The sequence below is a fragment of the Candoia aspera genome, chromosome 2, assembly GCF_035149785.1.
Source record: "Candoia aspera isolate rCanAsp1 chromosome 2, rCanAsp1.hap2, whole genome shotgun sequence".
NCBI classification, from domain to species: domain Eukaryota; kingdom Metazoa; phylum Chordata; class Lepidosauria; order Squamata; family Boidae; genus Candoia; species Candoia aspera.
In genome coordinates, this window is record NC_086154.1 from 73,165,868 (window position 1) to 73,187,729 (window position 21,862).

Here is a 21,862-nt window from a genome sequence, read left to right on the forward strand (position 1 = left end):
CAGATAAAAACTCTTTAAATCAGCTTTCCCTAACAGAGCGCCTTCCAGCTGTATTGGTCCATAATTCACTTGGGATTGTGGGAGGCATTGTCCAATACATTTCAAGGCCACCAGGATGGGGACAGTAAATGGAATGAAGTCCTGCCTGTGGGATTTTTACAATTCTGCACACCATTTGCTGTGGCAGTTAATGAATCATGGGCACGCAATAGCGCTTCGTGTAGCATCATGACTGCTCTTTGTAAATATTGCAAGAATTACTTGGTGTTTGGTCTGCCCTTCAAAATATACATGACTCTTACAAATATTGACTCTCATTAGACAGTCTCAATAAACCTTCAATTCTTTGGTTCCTCCATACTATATGCCAAGTTCCTAAAAATCACCTCTGTGGTTCCCTGTAAGTTAAACCAAATAAATTCTAGCCGGTCTTCACCTCTGCAGTCCAGACCGGCTCTTTGATCATTACTGAGGAACTGAATTGAAGAAAGGGGATGATAACTGTAAGCACTTCAGTTTTGCTTTGGAATGCTGCTGTTTTGCTGCTGGGATCCTCAGTGATTATGATAATTACACCTTCGATAATGGAGAACTCTACTAAGAGCCCACCTACTTTTCTCAAGGAGAAAGATTTTTCCCTTCACTTCTCTATGGATTAACTTCATACTTTGCTTTCCAGAGAAAGGGTATCTGCGCTTGTCCACAATACAGAACAGAATTCAGGAGACAAATTTGCATCAAAGGCTGAATCTTCAGGTGTTCATTGACGCTTATCCTGGACCTTCAACGTATAGATGGATACATGTGAACTCATCAGGAAATTCCACAAGCAGTGGCCACATGAGGTTTGGCCATCACAGGCAAGGAATATACAGTGTATTCCCTTCCCTCAGGGTTTTTTCAAATTACAGTTCTGTTGCCGGTTAGGGTACAGTCCTAACTTAGTTTTCTGGGAGAGGAAGACTGTCAGATGAGGTTGCCTTATACAATTGCAGCAACTCATGGCTTGTCACCCAGATACTTTCAGAACTGTCTTCTCCAGCCAGTTTTAGCTCAACTAATTAGATCTGCCAGGAAGAAGCTGCTGCAAATCCCAATAAAGTGTGCCCTGTATTGAATAATAACAGCTGAGATGGTTGTTTAATAAGCATCTTAGACATGATTTGAATGATGCTTTCCTATTTCTGCTCGATGTATTTTGGAAAGCTAGCATAACTCACAATAAAGCTTACACTATGTCACTATGGAGAACTTGTATTACAATTGCTTCTGAACATTTTTTACATGTATATTTGTTCTCTCTTTTGGCAGGCACAACAATACACTCAAGCTGAATTGGATGGAGGAAAAAGACAGTGGCGAATATATATTTTTTGCAGATAATGGGGCAGCCAATGCATCTATTCATTTTGGCATCTCTGTGAAAAGTATGTCCTGTACTTCTCATTTTCTTTAATGGTATGTGGGAATGACCTTGGGAAACAGGGAGGAGGGAAGCAGCCAAGGGAATGGTCAGATAAAAGGCAACTTAGCCCGCAGCAGGAATGTGGGTGGGGCAAGAGGCTCAGAAGGGACCCTCCCTAGTTTCTTGGGCTATAAAGGGGATGTGGTGGAGGGGGAGAAATGTACTTTCAGACTTGTAAGATTCTGTTAATGTAACTTAACGATAAAGTAGAATTAGCTCATCTGGTCATGCTTTCTGTCTGGTCTACCTCGCAAGGCTGACATTTTCCAACCTAGAACACTAGAAAACTCAAAAGCCATACTAAAATCTTTCTAAGGGAAATCCAATGATCCTTAAAGCCAAACATATCTGAGGTAGCCCTTAACCATATCTGATCTCAGGGTAGGTGAGTCAAAGGAAATTGTCTTCTGTTTTGTGGCAAAGCAAACACTAGCTATAATTCTTCTAAAAACTACAATCTTATGACCATTGACAGGGTGCTAGAACTAATCCTGAATTCTTATCAGATATAACCTTTCCTACTCAGGATTGAATCAATTCACTCAGATGAAAAATAATTTGACTTTGTGCCCCTTCATAGAAAAAGTGATGGGCAGCTAAGTTGCAAAGAGATGCCTGTTAATCTCTTTGATTTACTGCAAGTTTCATTTTTCAGTGTGCTACCATTTTGATGCTACCTATAGCGAAGTTTGAAATGAAGAAAATATGCTGCTGTCTGCTACCTTTAATGGCTCCTTTGTACTTGCTGTTTAGCTAAGCCAAAAGTTACAGTGCTGGCCAACAGTTCCGATAGTCTTCTGTGTGAAGCGACTGGCTATCCTGCTCCACATATTCAGTGGTACAAAGTGCTCCACCACAGCAACAGGTGAGCTAACAGAATCACAGCACAAGCCAATGGATTTCTACTCAAGTATGTCTGTGGAGATCAATCAATGTGGGGTGTAGTAGCACTGCGGCTGTCATACACTACTTGGTTTTTCATTATGGAACTAATTCATCTCAGTTCTCATTACTTTTCATAGCTATAAGGAAGGAAACCCATTGGGCTGATTTGTTAGCTTTGCTTTTGTTTTCTTTTAAAACTCGACTCCCCAATATGTAATCTCTCGAGTAGTTGATTTACACTGAATTAAAATTATATTATGGTTGAGGCAATCAATGAAATTGAAAAAAGGGTATAGGGAAGAAATGAGGGTATGATAGCTGACTGCCATAAGCAACTGCTACTAATTTCCAGATTGCTCTTATTTGTGGATGATCCTCATCCATTTGTTGTTGTTTCTTTTGGAGTGTTGTGTTCAATCCGCTTTGGAATTGTGAAGATCGCTGTGAATTCAAACGATCTAAAAGGACGAAGGCCGATGACAGTGAGATCAGGAATGGTAGCACTCAACCCATGTGCTAGAAAGTATCTCTTCCATGAATTAGCTATTTCCCCCATTGCTGTCAGCATTTCGAGGAGGGCAAGAGAAACTTCTGGTACACCAATCCTTGAAAGTTCAGACAAATAGAACTCCTACCTACCTCTCATACTAATATCTCTGACCTTTTTGTTTGTCTATCAGATGTGATCAAGGTGAGATCCTGCTTTTGAATGACTCCAGCCCAGAGATCACAAATGAAATTCCCTTTGTAAGAGTGTCATTGAAGAGTATCCTTAAGGTGGTGGAGAAGGTCAGCGTGACCTTTTGCTGTTTTGCAGTTAATAGTGCTGGAAATGACTCCAGTTCCAACACATTATCTCTTGTTTATAAAGGTAAGATAAATCTAAACATTCATTTCTTTAAAAAATTAGTTTTCCTGGGGTGTTTCAGTAATTAATCAATGTGGCTCTAATTATGTGATTGCCCCACCCTTTTTTTTTAAAAAAGTTTCATTTTTCCATTCATGTAAAGCAATCATTTATTGCCTATAATTTGGGGGGGAGGGGTTGAATTATTCCAAAATTCAAATGTGCAAAAAACATTTAAAAGGAAAAAAGAAACCAAAACTGAATGCAAAATGAATGGATTTCCATTTGAAACTTACACGTTTCAACTCCTATTATTTTTTGTAACTTACATGAACAAAACCTATTGGACTTTTTTAGAAAACAAATGCACATTTTCTGTCTGTAATTTCTACTCTCTAGGCTAATTTTTCATTTTTTTTTAAAGACTGATCTTTTCAAAACTTGGGGGGAAAGGGGGAAATGGTGACTCCACCTTCCCCAATTGTTTCTCATCATTCCCAACCATCTATGGATCATTGTCCAAACTACCTGCGAAAACCTTCATTAGAGTAGCTGGAATTAACTGAATTCATAAAGATACAAAGAGCATGAGGGGCAGGTACAACAACTTTAAAGTAGTAGGTTGATTCATAGGTAAAGGTAAAGGTTTCCCTCGACGTAAAGTCCAGTCGTCTCCGACTCTAGGGGGCGGTGCTCATCTCCGTTTCTAAGCCTTTAGAGCCGGCGTTGTCCATAGGACACTTCCGGGTCATGTGGCCAGCATGACTCACGGAACGCCGTTAGGTTGATTCATACATCGTGCCAAATAATAAATCACAATAGCCTGGATTGGCACAGCATGCTGTGCCAAAAACAAACCAGCCACCTCATAGCTAAGTTTACTGTGTGAACTCAGCAACATTTCAGACTGCTGAAGAAAAACTGTGGTGTACACTACTGTCATGTTGTGACTATATGTCTGTACCCAAGGCTGACAAACGAACTGCAGAACCTGTTCCTGTTGTTCTCAAGGATGCCTGAACTACTTGCAAATGTTCTCTTCCTTCTGCTTCTTGTTTTTCCAGATAAGGATCAATTCCCCATACTATCTATTGCATGCTTTGCAGCAACAGTGGGTTTTCTTCTTCTGTGTATCGTTTTCTTACTCTATAAATATAAACAGGTAACGTTTCACATTTATGTATGGAAAGGAAAATAATCAGAAAATGCCCCAGAAATCAAAGAAGCTCTGAACCTCAAATGACTGGTGTTATTCAGATATGTTTTGAACCACAATCTCCATCATCCCCAATGAACATGGAAGCTGGGAGATCATGGGAGTTGCAGTGCAATGCTCTCAGAGTGTTCCTGCAATTCAGAGAAATAATGTCACCTAGAAAGCCCATAGGCTGAAGAAAGGGAGAAGTCACTTCTCCCACCAAAAAAAAAGGGGAGGGGGATATATCCTGTGTAAAACTCAATTAAAAAAAACCACACACCCCTTTAATATTACAATATAGACAGTCATTCGTACAGCACCAGTAATGATTGAAGTAAAATGTACAGAATGGCATGTCTGTGGCAAAACAGGTTTTATTTCATTAGAAATGGCCTAATTTCTTTTAGATTTATCTTGGGAATTTAAAATCTCACTGCTACCACCTCAAAATGATGAAACTTGGGAGAGAGTCTCCTGATGGTATTTCCTCTCTTATTGGCTCTTTTCCTGTAGTGTAGAATCTTAGGTGTAGGGAACAGGGAGTAAGGGCCAATTCTTCAGGAACAATTTTAATTTTATTCATTTTAATCTATGAAGTGATATTACTTTATTAACAATTATATTGTTGAACAGATTTTGTGGATATATGTTGCTTTTATTTAAAGATACAGAACTATGTGCTTATTTACAGAATGATAGCTTAGTTTTCACAAAACTTGCCAATGTCTTTTTTTTCTGATATAAGTATATCTTTTTTTACTGTTTCCCCCTTTTTTCTTTACATATATTCCTTCTCAGTTCTTGCTCTATTTCTTAACTTTCTGCTTCTCCTTTTTTAATAAGGAGATTCTCTATTAATCCTTTATTCACATTCTAATGCAACAATCTGTCATTTTATTAGAATACCATAATAGGATTGGGCTGTATAAAACTATGCCAAAATGCTGCGAAACAATGTGTGATTCCTAAATAAAATGTTTTCCCTTCTCAGAAACCAAAATATCAGGTCCACTGGAAAATCATTGAGGCCTGTGAAGGAAACAATTACACCTTTATTGACCCCACCCAGCTTCCTTACAATGAGAAATGGGAGTTTCCTAGAAACAACCTGCAATTTGGTGAGAAGCAACTCTTGATTTTTTACTCAAAACACAAGCTCCTTTGACCCTACTAGCAGATCAGATATTGACATTATACACAGTACGAAAATACCTAATTGTTGAGTAGGATTGTAGCATTATTCATGATGAAAATGTTGAGATTTTATAGAAACAGAAAAATGATGCCAAATAAAATTTAAATCTTGAATCCAAGTGTAGATAGACCAAGTTTTCTCAGTCTGGGCCACTTTAAGGTGTGTGGACTTCAGCTCCCAGAATTCCCCAGCCAGTTTTGCTTTGCTCTGCTGGCTTTGCTGGCTGGGGAATTCTGGAAGTTGCAGTTCACACATCTTAAAGTGGCCCAAGTTGAGAAACCCTGAGACTGTAGAGTATATACACCTCTAGAATGTCTCTTTAAAACTGTTGGGATTAAATAACTAGAGCTAGGCATAATGGGAAAATAATAGGTCTGGACACTGTCCAAGGCACAGAAATGGCGCTTGAAAATCTCACCTTGGCAACATTTGGCTTAAGGGACTCTGCTAAAAAAAAATGTTTTCAAGTTCATACGTTTTCAAGCATACGCTCTCTCTCACACACACAGAATGAAAATCCTTTTTATTCTGTTGTGTTTCCAAATACCCCGATTACTTCAATTTACACCCTAAATGACAACAAAATAAAGGGCTTTTTTTCAATCACTTCTTGAAAGTGCAGAAGGAGACATTCTGATTCTTGGAGATATGATTCTTTTTCTACCAACATGGACAAATCTGCTGTTACCTAAAAAGAATGCAGAGAGTGTTTTTGTTAATTTGAAATGGTCTTTCATGCTTACAAGTCTGAAGAAGATGAATTATGGCTCCAACTTTTTTTTACATGGATATAGAGTATTTATAAAGAACAAGAAGCCAAGATCATAGGACATGAATATTTCTGACAAAAATGTACTCATATAAGCAAGAAGACAGGAGAAGGCTGTCCCTTTTCTCCTTCCTTATTTTCACTGCATTAGAGCTTCTGGCAAAGAAGGTATGTCAAGAAAACAAAATTTTGGAATTAAATTAGAAACTCAGGAACAGAAATAATACACTGCTGATGATATAGTTACAAGTGCTCAGCCAAAGGCCTCTTTAAAACTGATAACAGAATAGAAAGTGCAGTATGTTTCATTATCAGAATATTGGATCAATAAGGTTTGTTTCATCTCTATATCTTGTAAATCTTCCAAAATGTTCTCTTTCACATCAGTGATTTCTTCTTTAATATATTTTGAATGTAATCTATTCATAGAAGCAGCCATTATTGCTGACACTGAAGCTGCTATTTTTTTACCTGATTCTTCAAAGATCTCCTGAAGTATTACATTTCAAATGTCATAGTATTTTCTGTCATTTTGCAAGTTCCAGTGCTGACCAATGACAAGAGACAGGCTTTTCACTTTTTTCCCTTCCCTTTCTGTCTGGAATCTTTAGTCTCCTAATGTTCAATTTCTGAAATTATAAAGTCTCAAATTTCTGTTTTGACTTAGGATAGATTAAACAAATTAGTTCCCATGAAGTTGCTGTTTATTTGTATAATTGCTTCCAAAATCCTATAGCAAAAGTCTTAATATTCCATTATTCCAAGTTTGTCTGGTACCTTAATTCATTTATAACTTTCTTAAATCAAATTCTTACTTAGTTTTTTGCCGTTTATTTCTAATTCTTTAAGTTCGTAAACTTATAGTTTTGTTTGTTTGTTCAAGAACAAAGGTAAACTCACCAAGTGGCTTTTCAGATTTGTTGGTTTGAAGATCTCTAATATCCTTAAAGTGGTTAAACAGATAATTTCTGAAAGTGATTAGAAAGTAAGGTTAGCAAAATCAATGTTGTTTCAAAGGTTCTGCTGCAGCTTAGAGCATTATGGTTCCCTTTGTCTCCTGGTGCTCAAACCTGTGGGAAACCGCTGTCCTGTGATCTCCTTGTGAGGAGCTGCTGTTGGAGCAAAAATGGGTGATGATCTGTTTTCTCCTTGTCTGAAGAGGTTCCATGGGAATGGTCTACTGGCCCATCCTTCAGTCTTTGCTGTGGTCATCATCTCTGTTTGGAGACGTGCTAGTTCGCCATTCCTCACCCAGAAGTCCCCATGAACTGCACAAATACCTTTGGACTGATAGAATCAGAAATAAATAGCTTACAAGAGATTATATAATGACAAACAGTATATTAAAGGTTTGGGATAAATACAGAAAATTATCAGTCCAGATTTATTAACTTTTGCTTCATTGTTGAGAATTTATTTTCATTTCTTTTAAACAACAAATCATGTAGTCTGAAAGATCTGATCATTAATAAGACAAAGATAAAATCTTTTAAAATTCTTTCTTTGGAATAGTCAGAACCACTCAACTGGATTTAATATCTTCAAATAAGCAAGATAGCTTTAAACATAGTACAAAATAGGGGGAATAGTTAGAGATTTGACTGAATTTGAAGACCTTATAATGCAAAATGCTGAGCATTTGCTGGGCCTTATTTAGAAATTGTGGGTGAAATGTAACTCAGAAACCGAACAAGTTAAAGACGGAATAATCAAATGGATGCAGAATTTAGGCACAGTAATTGATGTGCAACAATGGTAATTTCAATGGAAGAAAAATATTAAATTCACATGGAATAGTATACTTAGAGAAAACTGGCATAAGATGTTTTACCATTGTTATATTACTCCAGTACTGATTGCTAAAATGGACAGTTCATTCTGAAAAAAATTTGGAAATGGAACAAACATTTCAACAGGCTGAATCGTTTTTCCATATTTGGTGACAATGTTGTAAAGCTCAACAATATTGGTAAATGATTTGTAATAGAATGAAATGATTTTAAAATTTGAAGTTCCTTTCCAACCTGCTACTTGTCTATTAAATAATACTAAATGGTACATTCCGGTAAAGTACACTGAATTGAATCTGCACATGGTTACTGCTGCAAACATTCTTCCTATTAGAAAGTGGGCATAGTTCCTTCTGCAGAAGAATGACCAATTTAAAAACTTTAAACTAATTCTATGGTGCCTGCGAATTCCTTGTTTATCTACTTTGTGCCTCTCCCTGCCTTTTTCCTTTTTTCCCTTTTTCCTTTGTGTGTCTTTTTCTTTTTCTTTTTTTCCTGTTCTTAAAAATGCTTCATTAAAAAAATAACACAAAAATTAAAAAGACCCGGTGTTTGCTTCACAGGAAAAGTCCTTGGAGCTGGAGCTTTTGGGAAGGTGGTTGAAGCCACGGCTTTGGGGTTGGGACAGGAAGATTCTGTCTTGAAGGTGGCGGTGAAAATGCTGAAATGTAAGTCCCAGATCAGAAAGGCTACTGTGAAAGGCTGCTTTCTTTTTTCTATCTGTTTTCTCTTCTCTTTGGCCCTGCAGATTTCATTTCTTAAAGTTATATTTACTAAGAGTTTTCATATGATAAAAGACAAACCAAAAGAAAAGAAAAAGAAAAGGGAAAGTGCAAGAAAAAAGAAAAAGGAAACTGAAGTTAAGAAATACATAAGTAACTTTGACCTTCTTTTCAACAGATAATTACATTCTTATTGTGCCTTCTTCCCCTTAAACATTTTGCAAATCTCCTCACCCCCTCATTTAGTCCACATCTTTCTTAATCTTCAAATCCATAAATCATCCATTCATTTTTTTTCTTTCAGCAAAAAGTCCATATAAGATTTCCAGTCTTTCAAAAACATTTTTGTTGTTTGTTCTCTGACCAAACAGGTCAGTTTTGCCATTTCTACAAGTTCTGACATTTTCACAATCCATTCCTTCACTGTGGGAATTTCATTATTCTTCCATCATTTGGCCCTACCTATTTCAGTGACTCAGAGAGGGCCACAGAAGGGAACTTGGGAATTATGTATCCCTGTTGCAATGTATGCGGATGCCCAAGACCGGTCTTTCCTAACCATTACTATTGCAGAAGTGGGCTCCTACACTAGCCAGGGTTTGGACTAGATCCATTCTAACCCTTCCACTGGATGATTCTAACCTGGTGCCTTCCCATTACCTGGTGCTTTCATTTCAGGTATCAAGTTTATTTCCTATATCCTGAACCCATATTTGACTTCAAATTAATGGTTCTCCTGTTGGGTTTCAGCAACAGCACATACAGATGAGCAAGAAGCTCTAATGTCTGAGCTGAAGATCATGAGCCACTTGGGTCACCATGAGAATATTGTCAATCTTCTAGGAGCATGTACCCATGGAGGTAACTATTCACCCCATCATTTCCTTTCTGGTTCACAGAAATATTGTCCCCTTTCTTTTCAGTAACCTGTTGAATCATAGGTTTCCAAATGAAGATGACAATCACCGCTTGATCAAATACTGTAATTATCTGAAAATATCAAATATAAAGGCCACCAATGGTTTAATTCAGGAATTTAAACATCTGGCATACTAGAAGTTGAGCTGAACTTGAGAGAAACTTTATTATTATATTCTCCTGCAGAGCAGTCTGACTTGAATGAATAAGAACAGACTGAAAAGTAACGCCACCTTCAGTTTATGATCTCTGCTCACAGTGCTTTTCAAGACCATTTTCTTTTCCTCTTGTTTCCAGTTCTTTATCTATCACTCAGCCCCTAAAAACCAACCACTCAGTCAAAAGAACTGTGTGAAGCTAGATTCACTGGCCCAGTTTCCAAACACTTTGCTACTTCTAATCTTAAATGGTACAGCTGAACAAGAACTGCAAGACATGATTGCATAGCCTGGCGGGGTGGGGTGGAGAGAGGTGTCAAAGTACATATTTCATGTTAACGATTTATTTCTCCCACCTGATTTTTTTAAAACTCAGAACAACCTCAGTAAGTTACTAGCCTGACTGAAGAAACAACAGGAAGTAGTGCTACTTAACCCTTTCTTTTCTAAAATGCTCCAAAGGTTTCAATCTATGCTGTTTTATGTACCCCCATCCCACCCCCACCAAAAATGCCAGCATGAGTAAAAGTGATTTGAGGATGTGCAGGAGATGAAGTAAAAGGGGGAAGTACTATTTGCTGATTGTTTGTTTCCTCAAATTTGCAGATGGTCCTCTGTTATAGATGCTCCTTGTGGATCCTGTACTAAGTAGAGGGTAGAAGTAGATGACCCAAAGGTCACTTCCAACTCTATGGTTCTTTCAATGGGCAGGGTCTATGAACAGGACTTCACTGATCACTACTGCTATTTAGCAGAAAAAAGAACATACTGTCATGAGTAATGATGGCGAGCAGGAAGGGGCTCCCATCCAGGGTGGAAAATGCATGCATAGTACTGAGGAATTAAGCAGCCATTCAAAGAGACACAGATCAGGCCCGCCTTAGCTTTTGGGGTTTATATGTCTGGGTTTTTCCCACGCTTATTCAGTTTGTTAGGATTCTGTTTATGTAGCAGTAATAAACACTAGAGAACTACTCCTCATCTCAGTGTGATTCTCACTGTTAGGACACATACTTTCTGATGGGGTGTTTATTTTCTGTTTCCTAGGCCCCATCCTTGTAATTACTGAGTATTGTCCATATGGGGACTTGCTGAATTTCCTGAGAAAAAAGGCTGAGCATCTCATAATCCAGGATTTAACCTTGGAATCTACTCTTGATAGCATGGCAACTGATTACAAAAATATCTACCTTGGAAAAAAGTATGTCCAAAGAAGGTAATAAGTTAGTCATCAATTATCCCCACTTATATGGGGTGTAAAATTGTGTTGTGTTTGTTTACACAGCTGGCATTTAATGGCAGAATATTTGTTAGGTGTGTAAAAAAAAAATGCAATTATTCTATTGCAATCTCCAGTAGAGACTCCAACTTCTATTTTAAGAGAGGAGGTTCCAGGGCCACATGTAAGCCCAAATTCCTTTTTGCAGACTCTGGAGATCATTCCAACCATAACTGACAAAAATCATTTATACAGTTCCCCAACATTTTAAGGCAAGAAACAAACAGAAATTCTAGCCTAAAGTTGGCTACATACAGTTCTGAAAGTAAAGGAAAAAATTCCTTTACTTACTCCAGGGAAGTAAGGGAGAAACTCCTGCCTTGCCTATGTGTGTGAAACAGCTCTACCCACTTCCCCAGTACACCTTCTAGAATCAAACCAAAGCATATTGACTATTTGGCAGGACAGATCTGATCTTGAAGCAGATAGAAACTATTAATGTTTTTTCCTCTTCTGATCTCTTTCATTCAGCGACAGTGGATTCAGAAGCCAAGGTGTTGACAGTTATTTGGAAATGAAATCAGTCACAGCATCAGTGCCTATGCCAGCACAAGGTAATACTCAAGGATCATTGCCAAGAGAAATGGAAAGACACACCGAAAAGGGACATGTCTATCCAAGAAATTTAGCACCATTACCAATATTTTAGCTAGATTGCTGTTTGTTTATTATTATATAGTTTTCTCTGCAGAGAACTCATTGCAACCTGGCCTTCTTATCTTCATAACGGTTATGTAAGGTAGGCTAAACTGGATGAAAGCTTGTTTCTGTGCCAGGGTATCATCTAAATTAGCCAGCAAGAAGTTCAGATGTACCCCCCCACCCCATCCTACCAATGTCTTCCCACTACTGCTGCCAATGGTCCGACTGTCTCCCAATCTCCCCAGCACCTTCCTGTTGCTGCCACCAATCTTTCCTCCTGCCTACCCTCTGATCTCTCCAGGGTCTTCTAGCTACTTCTGTCAAACTTCCTGCCAGCTTGTCTCCTTCCAATTCTAAAAATTGTATGTTTTGTTTTATTCAGCATGGAACAACAAAAGATTAGATGTAATTCAGAAAAATGTGACTCTACTGGATTGAACAGCTTGATAGCATCCTTGTCTCAGTCACCAGAGAATTTTGCACCTGAGGGCAAAACTTCCTAGTCTAGATCTTAAAAATCTCATGACTTGTTAGCTGCACTCAAAAATATTCTGAGTACCAAATAGCTCTTTATAGAACAACAAGATATGTTACGGGCTTGACAAAAGTTAAAACTCCATATTTTTAATATATGAAATTCAGCAAAATATACTTTTAAAATCTGGAAATAAAGCTTAAGTGATTAAGTTAAACACTAATTTTATTACAAATTTAGTAATATGCACTTACCACCACCCTCTGTGCAAGCTGTGATGTAGTAGGGCTCTGCTCTGATTTGAACCAAAGTCCCAACTCACTGAGCAGCTGGATCACTTGAGATAGGATGGACTTCTCTAATGTGCCCTGTCCCTGATTCAAAATCGTCCTCAGAACCTAAGGGGAGTCAAGTGGGAGCTTCGCAGGCTGGAAACAGCAGTGTCTTCCTGCCTTCAGAGAAAGGTGACTTGCATGCAGGGATAGACAATTATGTCCCCAGTTGCCACTTTTTGGATTGGTGTCAAGACTGTGGATGTCCTGACTCCCAGGAAACACTCTGAGACAAGGAACTGTTCTCTAATGTTTATTGCTAGTACATAACAGTAATCCTAACAAACTGAACAAGCGTGGGAAAAACCCAGCCATATAAACCCCGCAGGTTAAGGCGGTCCCAATCTGTGCCTCTTGGAATGGCTCACCAATTCCTCAGTGCTATGCATGCGCTTAACAGTCTGGAAGGGAGCCCCCTGCTCGCCATCCTTACTCATGACATCGGGAGTTGGAAAGCCAGAAATGTGTTTATTTGCTGTTATTTATGTATTTATTCGATTTCTATAGCTGCCCTTCTCAGCAAGTGACTCAAAGTGGCTTACAACAATAAAAACTATAAAAAATTAAAACGATTTCAATTAAAACAGTTAAATTACAGACTAAATATACATGGTCACCAAGTAAGCAGTGCATAGATGTTAATATAACCAAGAAATGGGACCATTCACATGTTCGGGGCCCAGACCCGGGCACATAACCAGGTCTTCACAGCCTTATGGAAGGCCAACAGGGTCAGGGACATCCTAATCTCTGTAGGGAGAATATTCCAGAGGGCAGGCACTACGGCTGAAAAGGCACACCTTCTAGTTCCCCCCAACCGACATTCCTTGGCTGACAGGAACCACAGCATTCCCAACCTACTAGATCGAATTGGACGGGCAGAAACAACTGGGAGAAGACAGTCCCTTAGGTAACACAGTCCTAAGCCGTGAAGGACTTTAAAGGTGACAACCAGCACCTTGAATTGCACCCGGAAGCACACCAGCAACCAATGCAGCTCATGTTGCAGTGGTGTTATGTGCGTCAAATATCCGACTCCATTTACTACCTGCTCATTAAAACCCGCATTTTGGCACTCACCACCTCATTGTTACCCAGACACTGTTTCTGAACGGTTCCGTTTCTGTGTGGTGATAGTCTTTCTTGCGAGGGATTTTTTTAAAGAAGATCCTTCAGTTTGCCTATCCAACTTTCCATTCCTTTTTTCCTTCCTATTTCTTCCTTTCCTTTCATATATTATTTTCCAATCTTTTCTATTGTTTAATCGTTATCAATTGAACTAGGTTTAACTTGCTCATTCTCCCTCATTGATCCATCCTGCAAATATTTTGTTAAATAGCATCTATCTAAACCATAAATGCTACAGTTCTGTGCATCTTCCTGTTTTGTTTTGTTTTTTGCCCTATAAGCGGTGTTCCCTCACAGTAGAAGATTGTGGTCCTGCTGGTGGCCCATTCATTGTGGTCTTTGGCCAAAGACCTTTATTACTGGAATAGTGAGCACTGGATAAATATATCCCATCTGGAGAACTCCAGAGCATTACATTTGTCTCCCAGACCATGCCAATTTGGCTGTTCTCTGTCTGGAACACTAAAAACAGCCTCCCATTCTGAATGATTTACTTCTGGAAACTTTTCAGGCCAGCCAGCTCAGTGTGGTCCAGCAAAATGGAACATTTCATCTCTGGGATGGATCGGACATTTAATACATAACTACTATCTATAACTGCTGTCCTTAAATATTCCCAGCAGTGAACATGGACACAGAATAATGCAGTAGATATTGGTGTTATATTACCATAGATAAAACTTGCTCTGGGTTGTAATGTTATTTGTACAGCTATATTGTAACTGAGAATTGAGGAATTCTCAATTACAGACATGACACAGATTTCAATGTGCGCAGAGTCTGTGTGTCAGATTCATAGCTCTCATACCCCTATCAGAAGAGCCAAATCGGGGGGGGGGGCATGTGTGGGATATTTTATATCTTCCCTTTTATTTTTATTTTATTTGTAATATTTGTAGACCACACCATTCATTTGTTTGGTTCATTAAGTTTCTTATAGGTAGCATGTTTCAGGGAGTCTGCCCAGGTGCCTGAAAAAAATATGGCTACTTTATATGCTGTATTAACTTTAATGAGGGGTTTTCTTAAAGGAGCTGCAACTTTTTTTTCAGGCTCATGCAGAAAAAAATGAAAAATGACAAGCTGCTTTAATGAAGACAGTTCACACAAAATCAAAAGCACTTTTTCCAAATTCTTTTTGAAGCATGCATAACCTTACCATTTTCAGCTGGAAGTCATCTTGCATGCAAACCATTGTTCATGAATTGCCTCTGAATCACTTGCAGCTCACTTATTTATATTCTTTTTAATCATCATTTATAAGCAAGAACTTCACCATTAAAGCTGTTTGGGTATATACATTTTCTGCTCAAAAATCCTTTCCAAATACAAAGCAGTCCTTCATATGTGAAGTCCATACCTAAGCAAAACCTATATAGGTAGGCCAATTATGGATGAGCAAAGAGAACAGAACCACTAAATCTCCTTCTGCTCAATAATTTCCAGTTCATTCTTGCAAGTGCCTACTGAAAATTAACTCCATTAGTTTCTTGGGAATTACTTATATCTAGTCTCTAGGTAGGAACCTTTGTTATCATGGGTAATTTCAGATTCAGAAGACTTCACCTCTCTTGAGAATTATACCTTTTGACCCTTATTATTTTAATGTCTTATTGCTAAGAGTCATTCATGGCCCTCTTTACAGCTATAGTTTCCCTACCCTGCAAAAGCATACCTGTGTTGATCTCCATGAATTTTCCCCCAATCCAGGAAGAAGTTCGGTTTCAGCTGAGGGAACAGAAGACCTACATTCTCTTGACCTCATTGACTTGCTGCAGTTCTCCAACCAAGTGGCCCAGGGAATGACTTTCCTGGCTTCAAAAAATGTGAGGACATTCTCCTGAGAATGTATATCATCCTAAAAGGAGTTCAGGCCCAAGTTTGAGTTCCTGTATTAACTTTCTACCAGGAAGGAATTTTACTGCTGTTGTTGCACAGAATATGCAACCCTATACAGTATGTAAAGTAGTGCTGTGATTCTTGAAATGATACAGATATATTCTAAAAATTTGTTCTTAGAGAGTACACTACTTGGAAACATCCTTTTGGATTACGCTAATATCTTTAAGGCACAACTCTGGCTTTTGATAAAAATTGGGGGTGGGCGGTGAGTGAGTATTCAATCCTGTTAAGGATAATGTAAAAATATTTTACCACTTGTACGTCTCTCTTTTCTAACCAGCACAAATAGAAGAACCATTCTGATTGATTGATTGATTTGGTTGCCCATCTATAGTACAAACTCTGGTCAGCTATTTGAATAATATGTGTATGTTTAGAATCTAACTCTGTAGGAAGTAGGGGGCAATCTGACATAAACTTTAGCAACCCCCACCCTTTCCAGCACTAGAAACTGAAAGTGACAGTTCAGGCTTTCTGACCCCCATCTTATAAATCATATTGATGAGAGCACTCTCTTTGGTTCTTCATTACAGCAGAAGTTGTCCAAAAAAATTATATTCAACATGGAGTCTAGTGGCTGAGACACAGACTCAGTTCTCTCCCTACCTATTTGTACAAGTGTTGTGCAGCTGAATGGGGCACTGCCTATGTGGCACCCTAATAGATCTGTCAATCTTTAAATAATGAATCCACTGAGGGAGTTCAAACTGCAAAGCAACACTTACAAGAAAGGAAAGAATCACAAAGTCTATCTGTATTATTTTGATCGTTTAATTCCTCCATTTCAAGAGAGAAAAGTCATCTGGAGACAGTTCAGAAAAATAACTTTAAAATAATTAGTTCAAAATTAGTTTAATTATAATAATTAATTATAATAATTAATCATTTATAGACATCATCCACATATACAAATAGTATAATTAAGAGCAGCAGCATAAAAAAATCAAACTCACAACAGAAAGCAACAGAAAACTTCTGTATAAATAAATAACCAGTCATCTGGCTGATCTCCATGAAATAGACAGTTTTAGCCAAATTCAGTGCAAACATTCACAGATGGTTAAATGTTTTGTGGATATATCAGCACAACCAGTGAGTTGATTTTCTGTACAAGGCATCCCAAATGCCGCTTTTTCCCATCTGTTTTTCCTAATCAAGTAATCAGGATTACTATAGCTTGAAGGTGGCATTCAAGGCCATAGTAAAGGACCCCCCACTATTCTAGATATTAATTCCAGTGGCCCAGACCATGTAAAAGCATTTGTAGGTACCATGCTGAAGACTTTTGACTTTCCTTTCTTTCTTTCCTGAATCCAGTGCATCCATCGAGATTTGGCAGCACGGAATGTGCTAGTGGCTGATGGACTAGTGGCCAAGATCTGTGACTTCGGCCTGGCCAGAGACATTATGAATGATACTAACTATGTTGTCAAAGGCAATGTAAGTAATTGGAATGCATCTATGAATTTACATCCCATCAAGCTGTGTCAAGCTCTAGTTTTACCTAGCTCTGAAATGTCTGTACTGACTGATAGCAGCTATCTAAGCATCCTTCCCAGATGTACCTGGAAATCTCAGGGATCATCTGCATGCAAAGGATGTGCTCTAATATTTAGCCATTAAAGAGTCCAGGTGGAGAATGCTAAGCATAAGGGCTTTGTCTTCTCTGAGTTCAGATCATATCATTCCAGGCTCGCCTGCCAGTGAAATGGATGGCACCAGAGAGCATCTTTGAATGTGTCTACACAATACAGAGCGATGTGTGGTCTTATGGCATCCTTCTCTGGGAGATATTCTCCCTAGGTAAGTGAAGATCTGTTTTTTTGCCTGTCTCTTTCTACATGAAAAGCCTTTGTCAAAAATGCAAACCCTAACCCTGTGCATCCATATCATGATGCAAAAATATGACTTGCATATGTACTTGCATTGCTTGCATTGTACATAGGGATGCCAATATGCAAGAGCAGTTTTGCACCGTGACATCACTGTGTGTGTCATCATTTTAATGCAGTCTTGGCTTGCTGCAGACAAGTGGCAGGGGACACTTAATTTTGAGGAGTTGAGAAAAGTTTTCAGGAATGAAAGGCTTTTATAGTACTCCTTCAAAAATTTCGATCACCTAAAATCAGGAAGGTATTTCCCATTGTTGATGGGTTTTAATGGGCAAAATTTCATCCCTTAAACCCATCCCCAAAATTAGATATTTTTACTCTTAAAAATAATCAGAAACTTGCAGCTCCATACACTAACCATGACCCCTGCAAACCCCAAGCAGGATGGGATGAAGAAATGTAGCCCCTAGGCTGAAAAGGTGTTGTCCGTTGTCTTAGATACCTCTGTTTCCTATTTTGCTCTCAAACATCCTGTGAAGAATGGTGAAGCTGACTTTTAAGAAATTTTAACTAGTTCTATCTGAAAGCATACCAGAATAACAGGGTCCTTCCTCTATTCAAGTATCACCTGTTTTCTTATGTGTATAGGAAGAAGTCCCTATCCTGGCATGAAAGTGAACAGCAAGTTTTATAGCCTTGTAAAACAAGGATATCATATGGGGAGGCCAGATTTTGCTCCAGATGATATGTAAGTAAAAGAACCACAGCTCCAGGTGCTTAAACCATTCATTCATTCATTCATTCATTCATTCATTCATTCATTCATTCATTTTAAAAGAACTGAGGGAATCTTGATATCCTTCAAGATACAGCCCAGAGTGCTTGTAACATCTGCTGTTGTCAGTCAGCCCAGCTGCTGTCGATCAGCCCAGCACATATTGGGATGCTGTTTACAGATTATTCTAGTCACATGGAAATAATTTGTGTACAATTGAATTGCATTCATTTCATACATAACATGTTTGAGCAAATCTGAAAATGATCCACCAGGGCTGATTATGTGAGATTCCCCCTTTCCTTAGCAGCCCTCAGTTCAGAAAGGTTGATGTTAATGCTGCAAAAAAGATCCACAGCCATCTTGTCCTTGACAGCACAATGGTACACAACTACGCAGAGGTTCAGTCCATTGAGTTTAATGGGGCATATGCCAGGAAGTCAATCTGGAATAGCAGCTTTACAATACCTACCAGTAAGCCACTCCATGTGTGAGCAAATATAATTACTCTCATAATTAATTGCTTGTATCAATAATACTTGGTAGCTATTGATGTGACAATGGAGGTAACTAATTTTCTGTTAGTGTGTGTCTATATTTTGTTTCATTTTTAAAACCAGATGCAATCAGGAGTATATGCAGAGGAAGGGTTCTTTATTATCAGACATTATACAAGTGCTGTGGTATTTCAGAGTATGCAGAAGTTTTTTTTTTAATCAAGACTATAGAACATTGTATGAGAGGGATCCCAATCCTTTGAGGTTAGAAAGCATTTCTGGAAAGCATATTTGGGCTGATATGATGGGCTTGGGCCAGTGACAACCCACGTAACAGAAGGCAAATTTATGAGAATGTGACCCCCAACCTCCCAGAATGTACTCTTATACTATCTGGGGAGGGTTTCTGGGCATGTGGACACACTTCTACGCTAAGCACTAGTCTCTAGCCCCTCCTTATCTTTATTTGTAGGAATTTCTCTGGGCTACAGACAATACACAGAAGTCTGGTGCTTTACTTTGCAGCTTGCTAATTTCCCATTCATTCAATTAAAACATTTTTTTAAAAAACCAGATTGGTCATGGAGCCTGAACCATGCCAAAAGAGGAGTGAGATGGCACAATGGTGCCCAAGTGTTTGAGATCAAAGATGCAGATTTTAAGCCATGACATATCGCCATGCAAGTTGCTTCTAACAGTATCACACTCGGATTTTTCTTCCCTGCCCACCACCCCTGTCTCCAATACAGGTACAGTATAATGACGGCATGCTGGGAATTGGAGCCCACTCAGCGGCCTACCTTCAGTCAAATCTGCACCTTAATTCAAAAACAGCTGGATGCCATTAAGGAACAGGTGAATGGTTTATTATAAACAATTCAAAAACAAGAAGCTCTAAGACTGCTCTGTCTCAAATTTTGGTTTTGTCATAAAAGCATTTATGGGAAATTGCCCCCACAAACACATCCTTGGAGACAGATCGTTTTTCATTTCCCTGCATTAAATTATTATTTGGCCTCATTCAAGGCTCAGGACTGTAACCCACAAGGTATATTTGAGAGCATACCTGGGCAAGCAGCTGAGCTTGATTCAAGGGGTGCAGAACCTCAAGGCTTTGCATGCCATGGCAGGAGCTGCATTCCCAAAATGCATGCTGCCAGGATCCCCATCTGGGGAAGGGGGTTCCCAGGGTTCTTAAGAAATGGTCTTCATCTCAGCAAGCCTTCAAGCACTTCTTTTGCTTCCCAGAGAAGAAAAAAGGACCAAATATGTTTACCCTACCCGTTCTCGAAAGGTGCTGGTGAGCTGCATGTTTTGCACCTTTGGCCCCCCGGGATGTCAGGTGGATGGCACTTTGGAAGGAAACTCCCATCCTCTAGCCAAAAAACTCACAGCAGCTTTTCACTGTGATGAGGCAGGAAGCTTTCTGTATGCAGGACATGGGGGAAGCAATTAACTGAAAACAAAACAAAAACTTACACTGCATTCTCCCCTTTAAACCTTGCTCTCCATATACACAGTCACTTATTTGCGTGGCAAAATGCAAAGGAGACAAAGGGACATAAGGAACAGCTTGGGTACTCTGTGTAGATATACAGTAAATAATGCAACGTTGTCCTCAGGGCCAGAGTAAATTTTAATTAATTTTAATTTAATTTACATTTTTCAAGATAACAGATTTCAGATTCTGAAGTATGTTTGTATTTCTCTCCCTCCTCCTCCTCCTCCTCATGAAGGATTATACAAACTTGCCCTGTCCCAGAGAAGAGGAGGACAGTGGATGTGAGCCTGCCAGCTACTTTGATGAATCCTGTGAGTCAGGAGAAGTGGAACAACCTCTTCTTAACAGCAACAATTACCAATTTTGTTAGGGGGTGTGTGCTGGGCCTTCTTGATGATTAAATACCAACTGAGATTGGACTTGGACTTCATGCAACCACATCCCTTCTTGAGGCTTTTGCATCAGAAAACAAAACATTCATATGTAAGTCACAGACTGGGGTTATGCCCTGCACTGAGAGCAGATTTCCAAGTGCTCCATTCTACCTGATTCTAACTCTTGGCAGGAGGGCTTCATCACTGTTGTTAGCTTAAGGTAGGGTATATAGGAAGTTAGAGAATCATCGTATCAAATCTGCAAAATGGGAGCCATGCTAAGCACCAGTTGCAGGTAACAAGGCTTACAAAGGCAGATGGACTTTTCTTTTCTCTGTACACCTTTCTTCTACACACTATCAAACTCATAAAATATAGTATGTGAAAGGGAAAAGAATCAGACTACCAACATTTTGAACGAGATGGGGAATTTTGCAGGGCAAGAACAGGAAGAGAAAGAAATAGAGGCATTCCCATTGTGACCTGCCATTCCACAGTCACTTCTTATGGCAAAGGTGGGCAGGCTATGTCCTAACCTTCTGAAGAGCCACAGCAGATAACCAAGTCAAAGGAGACATCACTGGAAGAGGTGTGGCCTTTGACAGTAGGAGGGATTGTTAAGGATGAGGATGGTCATGGGAAGTCTCATGAAAGCAACAACCTCCAAACCTGGAAAATTAGCCCAAATCCTACTTTCTTGCTGCTGTGTTTTGGCATGGGTGCTGGGATGGGCCAAGAGTTGTTCACCCATCTTAGAGAGGAAAAAAGCTGGACCTGTAAGGAAAAAATTAAGTCTAATTCTCCTCAAATTAGAAAGAAAATCTTCAAGAAGTAGCAACTCTACCTTTCTCTCATTTGGCATTACCATGTCAGAACATACGAATTGCTTGGCATTGTTTTGCTATTTGAATATTCTTACTGAAAGAAGGGAATATAAGCCACTCACTGTCCCTCAGTATTGGACTGGCATAACCCCACCCCCAATTAATAAAAAAAAATACTGCGATTTCCAGTAGTAAAAACCGGTCTGTTAGCTAAGGTTTAGATATGTGTTCACGTGTTACTAATGAATACTTTATAATACAATCTTACATATGTCTATTCCAAATTAAGGACTATCAAATGGAATCAAACTTATTCCCAAATGAATGTATTACGATTGTCGCCTTTAAATGTTA

The 21,862-nt window shown here is 38.9% G+C and overlaps 1 protein-coding gene across 1 annotated transcript in view; it reads left to right on the plus strand.

The window, feature by feature from the left end:
- The window catches only part of CSF1R (colony stimulating factor 1 receptor), a 43,052-nt gene extending 21,830 nt beyond the window's left edge, over positions 1 to 21,222 (plus strand). The window contains exons 6-22 of the mRNA XM_063292210.1: positions 680 to 860; positions 1,312 to 1,427; positions 2,219 to 2,330; positions 3,031 to 3,272; positions 3,790 to 3,795; positions 4,304 to 4,359; positions 5,387 to 5,513; positions 8,713 to 8,817; positions 9,622 to 9,732; positions 10,995 to 11,163; positions 11,698 to 11,780; positions 15,514 to 15,629; positions 17,023 to 17,145; positions 17,397 to 17,508; positions 18,186 to 18,285; positions 19,559 to 19,664; positions 20,546 to 21,222. Coding sequence (XP_063148280.1) covers positions 680 to 860; positions 1,312 to 1,427; positions 2,219 to 2,330; positions 3,031 to 3,272; positions 3,790 to 3,795; positions 4,304 to 4,359; positions 5,387 to 5,513; positions 8,713 to 8,817; positions 9,622 to 9,732; positions 10,995 to 11,163; positions 11,698 to 11,780; positions 15,514 to 15,629; positions 17,023 to 17,145; positions 17,397 to 17,508; positions 18,186 to 18,285; positions 19,559 to 19,664; positions 20,546 to 20,680 — 2,000 coding nt within the window. The 3' untranslated portion in view covers positions 20,681 to 21,222. The remainder of the gene's footprint in view (positions 1 to 679; positions 861 to 1,311; positions 1,428 to 2,218; positions 2,331 to 3,030; positions 3,273 to 3,789; positions 3,796 to 4,303; positions 4,360 to 5,386; positions 5,514 to 8,712; positions 8,818 to 9,621; positions 9,733 to 10,994; positions 11,164 to 11,697; positions 11,781 to 15,513; positions 15,630 to 17,022; positions 17,146 to 17,396; positions 17,509 to 18,185; positions 18,286 to 19,558; positions 19,665 to 20,545) is intronic.
- Positions 21,223 to 21,862: the final 640 nt, after the last annotated feature.